At 40.7% G+C, this 13,228-nt stretch overlaps 1 protein-coding gene across 1 annotated transcript; it reads right to left on the bottom strand.

The window, feature by feature from the left end:
* Positions 1 to 9,046: 9,046 nt before the first annotated feature.
* On the bottom strand, positions 9,047 to 12,780 carry LOC124844655 (uncharacterized protein At4g19900-like). Its single transcript, XM_088093865.1, has 5 exons — positions 11,449 to 12,780; positions 11,212 to 11,361; positions 10,831 to 10,965; positions 9,675 to 9,869; positions 9,047 to 9,504 (listed from the first exon to the last, which is right to left on the bottom strand). Exons 1-5 carry the CDS (start codon positions 12,615 to 12,617, stop codon positions 9,318 to 9,320), a joined length of 1,836 nt encoding a protein of 611 aa, XP_087949991.1. The 5' UTR covers positions 12,618 to 12,780; the 3' UTR covers positions 9,047 to 9,317.
* Between the last annotated feature and the right edge of the window lie 448 nt (positions 12,781 to 13,228).

Here is a 13,228-nt window from a genome sequence, read left to right as displayed (position 1 = left end):
GGAGTTTTGTTATTTTAAAGTGCAAGAGTCGGATGTAATGGTTATTAGACAATAATAGAAAATAAATAGTGTCTTAATGGTGAGTTTATGGTTTTGCAGATGAAAAGTCAATATGTGATTCTATACATTGTAAGCATATGATCAACACATAGTGTAGAAAAACATCATAAGCATATTCAGAAATATGTAAGTGTCATTTTCTAACAAATTGGCATTAGAACTGAGAGAGCTTGAGTGTCCGAGTGAGAAAAAGATAGTGAGAGATGGTCAACTTAGCAAATAGTGTGTATTTGCCTCAATTGACAAAGAAAGTCAACTTTGGCAATTTAAGTGTGAAGATGAGAGCTTTTCTAAGATCCCAAGACGTGTAGTTGTTGTTGCGAATGACTACGAAGAGCTCACGGAAGATGTAGAGCAAACAGTGGCCCAAGTTGTCGCATTAAAAAAATCACGAGTGAAGGATCAATCAGCCTTGTACATATTGTACCGAGTTATTGATGAATCTGGCTTTAAGAAGATAGTGAATGCTAAATCTTCAAGAGAAGCGTGACAGATTCTTGAGAAAGTTTACAAAGGTGATAATAGTGTAAAACAAGTTAGACTTCAAACTCTCATGGGCGAGTTTGAGAGTCTGAGAATGGAGAGTAGAGAAAGAGTGGTTGAGTATATATCTCGAGTGGAGGCGGTAGCGAATCAACTCGGAAGAAATAGGGAGGAGGTGTCTGTGAGTCGTATTATGGAGAAGATCCTAAGGTCACTGACTAAGGGCTTCGAGAATATTGTGTGTTCAATTAAGAAGTCCAAGGACTTGACCATGCTCTCAGTTGAAGAGCTTGTTGGGTCTTTGGAGGCACATGAGTAGTAGAGGAGAACGTTGTTTGAGCCACTTGATCAGGTACTTCTGTTAGGACATGGAGAGTCTATGAGAGGAGGAAAGGGAAACAGAACACTTAACTGCTAATTAGTTAAGTGAGGGGGTGGGAAATGGCCTATTATTAAAACCCCCTTTAATGTTCAGGAGTTAGTTGAGTAGTTGTATATGTTGACCGGTCTTAGCACCAGGTGGAGGGGTTAAGCTCCTACGATACAGTGTATTCTTGATTCCTTGTTGTGAATATCATTCATACTATTCTTTCTTTACAAGTTCTTGATTGTTTGTGTTTGGGAGAGAGAGAGCTTGTTAGGAATTCTTTCCCGAATCCCTAACAAAGTGGTCCGACCTGCCGGATACGTTCGAAGGAGAATGAAAGCGATGGAGGGAAGAGTGCAAGCGGTTGAAGGGAAGATGGAACATCTTGAATTGGCAGTAGAAGGATTGAAGGCGGAGACCACAACAAATCGTCAAGAATCGATAGCAATGCGCAAGGACATCCAAGAACTGATAAGGGTGATGGGGGTGCGCAACAAGCAAACCGAGGGGGTTCCGATGGGAGTCAACGATCTGTAAACAATAATGATGCAAACCAGCGCGTTGATAATGGGGACAGAAATGGTGAGGGGGAACGATCGGGGAATTTACCTAATTAGAGACGAAGGGTGGAATTACCCATTTTCGAGGGACCCGACCCCTTGAATTGGATCAGCAGGGTGGAGAAATTTTTTGAAATTCAAAAGGTAGCAGAGGAGGAGAAGATTGAACTGGCGCATATTAGCATGGAGGGAAGCGCCGAATATTGGTTCATGTTTTGGAAGGATAAGGCAAGTAACCGAACCTGGGAGGGACTCACGGAGGCGTTGTTGATCCGTTTCGAGAGTCGTCACCGAGGCGGAATTTTTGAAAGAATGGTGGCGATCAGACAAACGTCCACTGTAGAGGAGTACGTGAGGGAGTTTGAAGTGTTAGCCGGACAGACGAAGGAGTTTTCCAATAATCAGTTGCTGGGTTATTTTTTGGCGGGACTGCGCGAGGAGTTGAGGTGTAAACTGAGGCCCCATGACCCACGTGATCTGATGACGGCGGTGAGAATCGTGCGCGGCGTTGAGGAGGCGCTTCGTGGCCTGGGTTTGCTGGGGTGGTCTAGGGCCAAGAACCTGCCTTTATGGGGGCGATCCACCAACGACGGAGCAGTGGTGGCAAGAACCGAGGCGCAAAGAAGCACCCTGGGGAGGGCCGTTACGGCAGAGATTGTTGGGTCGGTAAGACAGGATGGAGCATCGAGGAATGGACCGGAGAGAAGTAGCGGTTTCGGCGGAGGAGACAATCGGGGACAAAACTTTCGTAACCTGCCATACCCAGAATTTTTAATGCGGAGAGAGGAGGGGAAGTGCTTCCGCTGTGGAGGGCCTTTCAGTCCTGGCCATCAGTGCTCGGAAAAGAGTTTAAGAGTGGTGCTGCTCGCGGAAGATGAAGAAGAAGATACGAAGGGGATTGGGACTAAAACGGAGGCTCCATGCATGGAGCTTTCAGCATTCTCTGCCGGAGGGCTGACTCAACCTAAGACGCTAAAACTGCAGGGCAGAGTCGGGGAAGAAACGTCTTAGTACTGGTTAACAGTGGTGCCAGTCATAATTTCATAAGCAAGCGATTGGTGGAGGAGTTGAAGCTCGAGCAGGACGACACCCTACCCTACCAGGTGAGCTTGAGAGACGGCCACAAGAAGGGGACCCGAGGATGTTGTCCAAAGGTGAAAATAGGCATGGGTGGAGTTGAAATCGAAGAAAGATTTTACCTCTTCGAGTTAGGAGGAGTTGACATGATCTTAGGGGTCGAATGGCTGGCCAAGCTTGGGGAAGTCACACTCAACTGGCGAGATTCAACCATGGCGTTGAAGCATGCCGGGGAAAGGGTGGTCATTAAGGGCGATCCGGCGTTGGAGAGGAGGGTGGTCGAACCGGAAAAATTATTGAAGTTGAGCGAGATAGACGCGTGGGCCTTGGTGTGGAGTGTGGAGGGTGAGCTGGGAGAGGAAGAAGAAATTACAAAAGAACAGAAGGAGGAGTTAGAGGTAATTATAGGACATTATACAGGGGTATTTCGGGAACCCAAGGGCTTGCCACCTAATAGAAAGGAGGAGCATCAAATTATCTTAAAAGAAGGCACAGACCCTGTAAATGTGCGACCCTACCGCTATCCACACGTCATGAAGGCAGAGATTGAATGACAGGTGTCGCAAATGCTGCATGCAGGAGTTATAAGGCCGAGCAGGAGCCCTTATTCCAGCCCTGTCATCCTCGTTAAGGAAAAAGACGGTAGCTGGAGGTTTTGTATAGACTACCGAGCGTTGAAGGGTCACCGTCCCTAACAAGTTTCTGATCCCAATGATTGAAGAGCTGTTAGACAAGCTCCAAGGCGCACGATATTTCTCGAGGGTGGACCTCAAGGCCGGTTACCACCAGATTAGGATGGGCGAAGCAGATGTTCATTCGGCCTACGAATTTTTGGTGATGTCATTCGGCCTCACCAATGCCCCCGCCACTTTCCAAAACGCCATGAATGATTTATTCAGGCCATACTTACGGAGGTTCATGCTCATCTTCTTTAACGACATCCTCATCTATAGCATGACGTGGGCGGAACATATGGAACATGTGAAGCAAGTGTTGGACCGACTGCAACAAAAGGACTGGGTGGCAAACACGAAGAAGAGTGAGTTCGGGAAGAGGTCAATCCGATATCTGGGGCACGTCATCACGGAGGAAGGGGTCAAGATGGATAAAGAAAAGGTAGGGGTGGTCGTCGCATAGGGAGAACCCAAAACACTGAAGGCATTACGGGGGTTTTTGGGTTTGACAGGGTATTATCGAAGGTTCGTCCGGAACTATGGTAAAATAGCGAAAGTCCTTACAGAGATGTTGAAAAAGGGAAAGTTTGTGTGGATCGAGGCTGCCAGGGAAGCAATGGAAAGGTTGAAGGAAGCTGTGACGACGGCGTCGGTGCTAGCATTGCCGGATTTTACGCAGTCGTTCTCGGTGGAGTGTGACGCGTCTGGTGGAGGAATTGGGGTGGTGTTGTCGCAGGGAAGAAGACCGATAGCTTATTACAGCAAAGCATTATCGGGTGCGAATATGGGGAAATCAAATATACGAAAAAGAGCTCATGGCGGTGGCGATGGCAGTGCAACAATGGCGACCCTACTTGTTGGGGTGGAAGTTCGTGGTGTATACAGACCAGAAGAGCTTACGGTTCTTGCTGGAACAAAGAGTGACGACGCAGGCCCAACAGCACTCGATAGCCAAGTTGCTTGGCTATGACTTCGACATAGTATACCGAATGGGGGCCACGAACAGGGTCGCCGATGCGTTATCACGTAGAGAAGAGGAAGAGCGGGTAGAAGAGGGTGACCCAAACGGAGAAGAGGTGAAGGCTGAATTAAGGGGGATAGTGCGACCTTACTGGCGTGATTTCCAAGAGGTAGTAAGGGAAGTAGAGGAAGACTCCGAATTGCAGAAGATCAAGGAGGACATTACCAAGGACCCGAACAAGCACCCTGCGTATACGATGGAGAACGGGCATCTACATTACAAAGGCCGACTGGTCCTAGCAGCTAAATCGGAATGGATCCCAAAATTGCTCGCTGAATTTCATAATGGATCCCAAAATGGCATTCGTGGGTATACCGAATTGAAACTAGCAATAGGAACAAAGCAAGTGGAGAAAGAATTGCCATCTGACTTACAAGTAAATGGACCCACATGTTGGCCAAGCAGGGTGATCACTAGACGCGTTCAGCAACATGAAGGAAGCCCACGCGAGCAAGTATTAATTGAGTGGTAGAATGGAGGAATGAAGAACGCTACATGGGAAGATCGGGTGGTGATGCAGGAGCAGTTTCCCGACTTTAACCTTGGGGACAAGGTTAATCTTCAAGGAGGGAGTGATGTTAGGACGTGGAGAGTCTATGAGAGGAGGAAAAGGAAACATAACACTTAACTGCTAAGTGAGGGGGCGGGAAAGGGCCTATATATTAGAACCCCCTTTAATGTTCAGGAGTTAGTTGAGTAGTTATATGTGTTAACCGGTCTTAACACCAGGTGGAGGGGGTTAAGCTCCTACGATACAATGTACTCTTGATTCCTTGTTGTGAATACCATTCATACTATTCTTTCTTTACAAGTTCTTGATTGTTTGTGTTTGGGAGAGAGAGCGCTTGTTAGGAATTCTTTCCCGAATCCCTAACAACTTCAGACAACACTTGACCTAAAGGGAGGAGCTCGGAACACTCGAGCTTGAGATGGTCCTGGAGGAAGAGGTCGTGGACAAGGAGGTTGTGGCCAAAGTGATGGTGGAAGTGATTATGAAGATGATAAGGAGCAAACCGGTAAGCAAAACTGGTGTGGCCGTGGAAAAAGGAGACACCGAGGAGGTTGTTCAAGTAAGTCTAATGTTGAATGCTATAAATGTGACAAGCATGACAAATGAGTGTAGATCGGTCAAATGTTATTGTTATGGTAAGATGGTCATATAGAAAAATATTGTCGAGATGAAAGAAAGGAGGAAAAAAATCTCCTTACTGAGAAAGCTGATGAAAAAAATTGGAATTCTCTGGATGCCAAGAAGCCCGAAGAGGTCGGCCAAGCAATTGGGGAGCCCGAAAAATGAAGGAAGGAGCCTAACAACTGGCATTAGCCTGGCATGTGAGAACAGGAGCTCGACAAATGTGATTAAGAGGTTGGCAAGAGAAAATAGGAGCTCAACAAGTGGAAACAGGAGTTCGTTAATTGGTGATGGAAGCACGAAAGAGTGTCTACATAACTTGATGTTAGATGAGTTTAGCTCAATTGATCATAAGATAAGGGTCAAGGAGGAAGTGAAGAGCTCGGTGGATAAGCCTGCAGACACCACGATGGAGAGCCTGAACAAGAAATTGAAGAAATTGGAAAGCTCGGATTGGCGTCTACTCTACTCGGTAGAAAGCTTGGAGGAGTTAGTGAAGGCGATGGATTGGAGACCAAGTAGCTTGGTGGATGGTGAGGACAACAGGGTCAAGGAGATGAACCTCTACTTCGACATACTCCTTGGAGAGAAGGATTGTGAGGTTGAAGATCCCCTAAACGTGAACTCAAATGCTTGTTGTGCGATTTCTGAATGAGACGAAGCTTCGAGAAGAAGCGGAGAAGCTTATGTTGGAAGGTGAAAAAATGTTGTTGCAAAAACAAAGAGACATCTCGGAGTTGAAGACGGAGCGAGAGTTGCCGCTAAAAAGCTCTCTCTTACATAGGATGAAAATGGAATTGGTTTTTCCGTTGGTGATACTTGTGGTGATATTGGGCAAACTTGTAGTGATTTAGGGAAGTTGGAAAGTAAAGTGAAAACAACAGTTTTCATGTCCCCAAGTTTGGGCTTGGACCGGGATCGGTTACCAATAAATATGATCATGGTATTGATTTTCCCATAGGTTTTATAACACTAAAGATTTTCAACGTTGAAGTAGTTGATAAAATAGGAAGCCCAATGCCTCTCCATGGAACTTATCTACATCACTAGGTTGTTGGAAAATACTATTAAGCAAAACATGTGACAACACACATGGTACGATGGTCAGCGATTTATTCATCCACTAGAGAAATTCTCTGTTTTGGATTTTGTTGATAAAGAAAATATTGAGCATATTTTGCCAATAAAGCCTCTGTCAATAGAATGCACCCTTCTCAAGCTTGTAGAGGAAGTCAAAGGTTTGAGAGAGTTGACTGCTACGCTATATACAATTAATGAATTTGTGGTGGATTTGGAACATAATCATTATCGGTCTTTCTAAGGTTTGACTTGTTTAATGCAAATCTCAACTAGGATTGAAGATTTTGTTATAAACACTTTGAAGGTTCATAGTCATGTTAGGCCACACCTGAGGAAAGTCAAGGACCCAACCAAGAAGGTCATGCATGGAGCAAATCGAGATATTTTGTGGCTGCAACGGGATTTTGGCATTTATGTTTGTGATATATTTGATATTGGCCAAACTTCTAGAAAGGAATAAACTCAGTGTGGATGGATATAATTGAAAAGTTTGGATGAAAGACAAACATTTAAGTTTAAGAGAGAATTTGAGAATTTTGTTAAGTTAAACTTAAATGTAATAAGATTAAATGAGTTATTTATTTGTTTAGAAGTTTTGTCAGTTTTAGAGAACAATAAAGTGTAAAAAAAAACACCATAAACATAATCAGAAATATATATATATATATATATATATATATATATATATATATATATATATATATATATATATATATATATATATATATATATATATATATATATATATATATATATATATATATATATATATATATATATATATATGGGTTTGCTAACGCGGCAAAAATACCCTTATATATTATGGATTCCAAGTTTTAAGGTTAAGGGTATTTTAATAATTTTTATTCTCAAAACTTAAAAAAAAAAAAAGAAACCCCCCAAACCCTTACTCACCTCTCTCATTCCTCTCAATCCTTTCTCTTTCATCTCTCTCACTCCAACTTTTTCTCTGTCATTCCTACTTGTAGTCATTGACATATTCACCTTCAAGGCAAAGGTTCACTCAATATCTCTTCAATTTCACCATCTTCACTAACCTCTCTAATTTATCACCTGTATTTGTTGAATCATCATCTTTAAAAAAAACCCTCCAGGCCAATTACCAATTCTTTCGGATGTCATTATGCTTGTGAAAATTAGATAAAATTATATACGACAAAAATTATAAAATGAAAATTCATTATAAAGTCATTTTTTGTAAGAAAATATTTAATAACTGAGTGTTTCTGATTTTTTTTCCAGGCCAATTACCAATTCCTTTGATGTCATTATGCTTGTGAAAATTAGATAAAATTAGATAAGACAAAAATTATAAAATAAAAACTCATTATAAAATCATTTTTTGTAAGAAATTGTTTAACAGCGAGTATTTCTGATTTTTTTCCAGGTCAATTACCAATTCCTTTATACTTGTGAAAATTGGATAAAATTAGATAAGACAAAAATTATAAGATGAAAACTCATTATAAAATCATTTTTTTGTAAGATTGTTTAACAGCAAGTGTTTCTGATTTTTTTCAATTGGGGCTACAGTAGGGATGACAGAGAAAAGATTGGAGTGAGAAAGAGGAAAGAAAAAGGGTTGAGAGGAATGAGAGAGGTGAATAAAGGTTTGGGGGTTTCTTTTTTTTTTTTTAGTTTTGAGAATGAAAATTATTAAAATACCCTTAACCTTAAAACTTAGAATCCATTATATATAAGGATATTTTTGTCTACTAAAACCCGGTACACATTGCTAAAATGTACCAACTGAAAAACAGGCGTACGCGCGTTAGCAAAACCCATATATATATATATATATATATATATATATATATATATATATATATATATATATATATATATATATATATATATATATATATATAAAAGTGAATAGTTTTCTAACAATAACATGAAAAAAAAAATAAAAGAACTACCCATTTTTGACTAGTTAATTATTTTTAAAAAAAAAATATTTTCTAACAAAAAAGCCCTTGGAAATGTCAAGTAATTATTATTTTAAGTTTTCATATGCCAAATGTAAAGCTGAATGAACAGGTAATTTTTCAGGAGAACTTTATCCACGTGTCTCAATTCTTGCAGAGGTCCAAAACAGTTAGTCTGTTACAAAGTAATGTCATCAGATGTACAAGGATATTCTGGCGTTCCTAATGAGGAAAATACATTTTCTATTTCCTTTTAAATGGATGAAATCTTCAGTGCGTTCTACGTTACAGCAATGAGTAATCTGACATTTTGAAGGTGCATAGATAAATATGAAGGACTATGCTGAACCCATAATCATCGTTTTGGCGCAAATTAACCTGTGATGAAATTTCAAACTTAAAGACCTAATAATTCATTCAAGTAATGTTAACCATTACTCGATCGATTTAATGACTCAATAGTGTTAAATAATGCTAATTGGACATTTTATTATCAAACAAATTTCACTATACTCTCGCTTAAAAAATTTGCCCATTCTCTTTTTTATGTAGAACTCACGTGAAATCACCTAATGATAGAGTTTCTCTTCAAACAAGTAATAGCTAAAGATAGTTCCAATGTCTTGAATCGTAAAGCGCAATATCACATCAAGAAATTAATAATTTATTAAAAAATTAAGAAATGATAAATAACATGTTCTCACAGCCTATAAACTCAGATACTAATACATTATCATTATATTTTGCTTTACAAAATTTTCTGTATATCTTACCTATCTTTTAGTCGTGGACTTCCCAGTGATTCACTAACATACAATAAAATTGTACAACTGCATGAACAAGACCCTGCCGATATTTTCTGGACTGTAATCTGAATGGAATCTCGAGACAAAATTGGTGGAAGTTGATGACAATCATAGTAATTCCAGGCATCGGATACATGCATGATTAAAAAGTCTAGACACAAGGCTATCTGGTTCAGGGACGAGAGAAAATGTCAGGCTGTTCCAGAAATGGAATGTCAATGAATTGTGCAGGATATTTTCAAGCAGCATATCTTGTTGAGCTTTATCAGTCTCTGTTGTCGGTGCAATGAAGTATCTGTTTACAGTTTAATTAGGGTAAGGTACTCAAGCACAAAAAGTAAACAAAAAATCAAGGCAGTATTACTCTCCAAATTAGACTCTAGCAAAAGAACTGGCTAGTGAAAAATGCAAACACGTGTATTTCTATTACTCGATACTAATCAATAGAGGCAAATGTCAATTTACCTTGATATGTTCTGAGAACCAACAGGGAAGAAAACATAAGAGGGTTCTACTTTCAACTTCAAGTCCTTGACAGATTTATTCTCCTCTATCAAATATTTCTGTGCAACCCTTGTCAACAGATCAGCACCATTCCCTCTCAGACTGGTATCATCGTACGTCATATAGAACTCTTCTAAGCACTCCTTTATGAACAAACTGCGTATCGAACGGTCAACCTTAAAGTTCAATATGATTACAAAAGGAAAGAGAAATACATTTAATTCAGAATGTCTATAGATTAATCAAAAATTTAGTCATGACATTTGAAATGTATGCATATTTGTAATGAAATTTGTGGTAGTACCTAAAAGTTCAAGATATCCCGAATAAGGATTCGGAACACAAGACTTACACCTTCCATTCATCCCCGTATTTATGATAATAAACAGAATTCTACTTTAGGGAGCTAGTTAAAGGAGGCTAAATAGAAGTGGACTACCAACTGCACGCACTTGCAGCATTGGTTGATTGGAATCAGTGAGCCCAAGTGAGCCTTTCCAAAGCCAGGAGCGAAGTTAAGACTTCAGCAACAAGATAACCTAATTCAATAAATAAGGGGAAACAAGGGTATAGAGGACATTAAGGGCATTGTATTTCATGTGAAGGGGAAACACTTCTGTTTCATTCTTCGGCTCATTTTCAGTAAAATAATCCTTGTTTTCTCTATTTCGATAGGGAATTCCTACCCATGCTTATGTACTGAAGGAAACAGAAGTGTTCCAATCACAAAGAAAGGGCACTCAAAAATAAAAGAGGCAGCGAACAAAAGACAAAGTTGTGCTTCTCCAAATGACAGTTATGGTGGCATCAACAAAATTGAACAAGATAGAAACGTTCACATGTCATGATTTCTCATACTCAAGCATAATTGTCACATTCTCAAGAAATTCTCATTCGGAATAACCAACTAAACACATAAGAGTATCCAACTACAACCAACTCTTATCCCGTTGAGACGCAAGAGAACAAACAACACCACAACTCTTGAATTAACGTAGGCAGTCCATGACAGAATAAGGACACTTATGAGATTACCCTCACTTCAGTAGCATCCTTGAAAATCATTTATTTAGAAAATGAAAATATTCTGCAAATATAGAGAGCATGGAAACAATACCTGTGCCTTTGAAAAGCCATCACAGCACCATTCAAAGCACTTCCAGCACCACGATCCTCCATACCAACACAATTATTAAGAAGAGAAATTGGCTTCAAAACAATGATATCTGAGTCCAGATAGATCCCACCATACCTGATAAAACAATAAAAAAAAAAACAAAAAAACATTGCCATCATTGATCCTTACTCTTATTTCCCACAAAAAAAAAAAAAACATCCGAAACAGTCAGCTCACAGCCTAGTCCAAATATATATATATAGACACACTTAGCAAAACTGAACTGAACACTCTCAGCAAGTCGAATACTTCACCAAATTATTATACAAATATAAGCATATAGCAAACCACCTAATAGCCAAGACAACCATGAAAACCTACTTGTACAGAGCAGCTAGGCGGATAAGCTCACTGTAATGAGTGGAATAGAACTCTGTCTTCTTCCATTCAAACCACACAGAAGCAAAAATGTGAGCAGGCGTATCCTTCAGCAACTCGTCGAGATTTGGCATAGCAACAGCAACTTTGTAACTGGTAAAAGTAAGTCCTTAAAATTAAAAAACACGGTAACTTGCACGGCAAGGAAGCAAAAGCTAGACCAAGAGAGGCAACAATTACCCATCCTTAACAAAGCTCTCTTTGAAGAAATCAAGCTCAACCGTCTCAGAGAACACAACAACACAAGCAGCAGGGTGATGAAAGAGCAAACTCTCGAGGCCACGCTGGTGCCGGACAGTGTACGTCCAAGGAGGCGAATTCCACACCATAAACACCCTGGTAACACATTTCCCCACCCTGAAAAACGCATCCATGAAGTCGTTGAATGGCAATCGCAACCGCAACCCAGGATAGTACCCCCAAGTATCCCCATCCGCATATATATGATCCTTCCTAGGCTGAACCCCAGCACCAATGACATTTGCATCCTTCTGAATGCTTGATTCACCACCATTGGCACCCGAATTCATAACTTCCTGAATAATCCCATGTTCATTATTATTGTTGTTAGTGATGGTGTTATGGTTCAAAGTTTTGCGTTCTGCGCCAACTTTGGTGACTGGAGTGGGTAGCACATTGATGTTAAGTGGAACCTTCTTGTTACTAGGGAAGGGGACTTTCTTGAACTCGTGGATCCACCACTTTTGGACAGTTCGGTCGCCCCTGGTGAGCCCGGTGGTGCCGACAGCGTCGGGATCCTGAAGCAAGGGGTTGTTCAGGGGGTTCAACAAATCGAAGTTGGATCTGAACATTCTATCTTTCCTGAGAAACACGCTTTTCTTGTCGAACCAGTCGCCCCAGCCGTCCCTGAGGGGAGAGTTTTTGAGTAGCAGCGCGTCCTCGATTGTGGTGACGCGGGTGGCCATGTTCCTGACAGCGTCATCGACGGGGACGTCATCCGAGGCGAAGGCGGTCTTGGAGGGGTCGTGGTCAGAGAAGGATCGGAGGGGTAAGTCGTCGTCGGTGCGCGATTGGCGGAGGGAGGGAGGGGAGAGGAAGGACCGGCGAATGGAGGCAGTAAGGGGGTCGAAGTAGTAACGGGGAGAAGGGTTGAGGCGGAGAGAAGGAGGGTCTAGGGTTTCGTCCACGAAGTCGACCTCGTCGATGGGGTCATCGGCGGCGGAGAGGTCGGCGGAGTGGGAGAAGGAGGGGCGGGGGAGATGGTCGGAGTGAGGGTGGGAGCGGGATAGGCGGGAGTAGAGGAGGGAGACGGAGAGGAGGAGGAGCAGGGCGGAGATGACGGCGCAGAGGTAGGCGCCGTAAGGGGAGCGCCGCCGAGATCGTAGCATTTGACTCAATTCCACGATCTATGTGAAATGCGAAGGATAAAGCACATTGTTGTTTGAGTCTATTGCAGTCTAAATATCTTCACTCTCGTCTTTGAAAACGAGAAATCACGTTTAATTATTTGGACAGTCTTATACAGATTGACGATACCAATCTGGGTTTTTCACATACAGGGTTAATCACTTCATATTTTATTAGTTCAACGTCGTTTTTTTGTTTTTTTCTAACTCATACTATGAACTTTTAAATTTTGTCTCAGGATTTTCATTTTTTTAATTTTATCTTACATTTTTATTATAAATTGGTTATAGTGTGACGCTATTTGATGTTAATGTTTCAATGTCTATCTTTTTTTTTCTGTCAACAAGTTTAGTTGAAATGATAGAATGTCATTTATTATTTGCACCACATATTATTATAATAACAATTTTATCATTCGAAATAGTGATTATATTGACTGTTTTTTAATGAAAATAAAATATTAATAACATTCAAAAGTAGAATTTGAAAAAAAAGTATATTTTATTGTTTGACTTATAATATATCTAAACATTTGATTGCATAAAAAATCTCTATATATAAATCAAAATTCTATGTTTAATTTTTTTTTTTT

The sequence above is a fragment of the Vigna umbellata genome, chromosome 7 (genome assembly GCF_029865625.1).
Source record: "Vigna umbellata cultivar VRB3 chromosome 7, Vumbellata_1.0, whole genome shotgun sequence".
Classification (NCBI taxonomy): domain Eukaryota; kingdom Viridiplantae; phylum Streptophyta; class Magnoliopsida; order Fabales; family Fabaceae; genus Vigna; species Vigna umbellata.
Note: the sequence above shows the minus strand (reverse complement) of the source record. Positions and strands in the feature narration are given on the sequence as shown.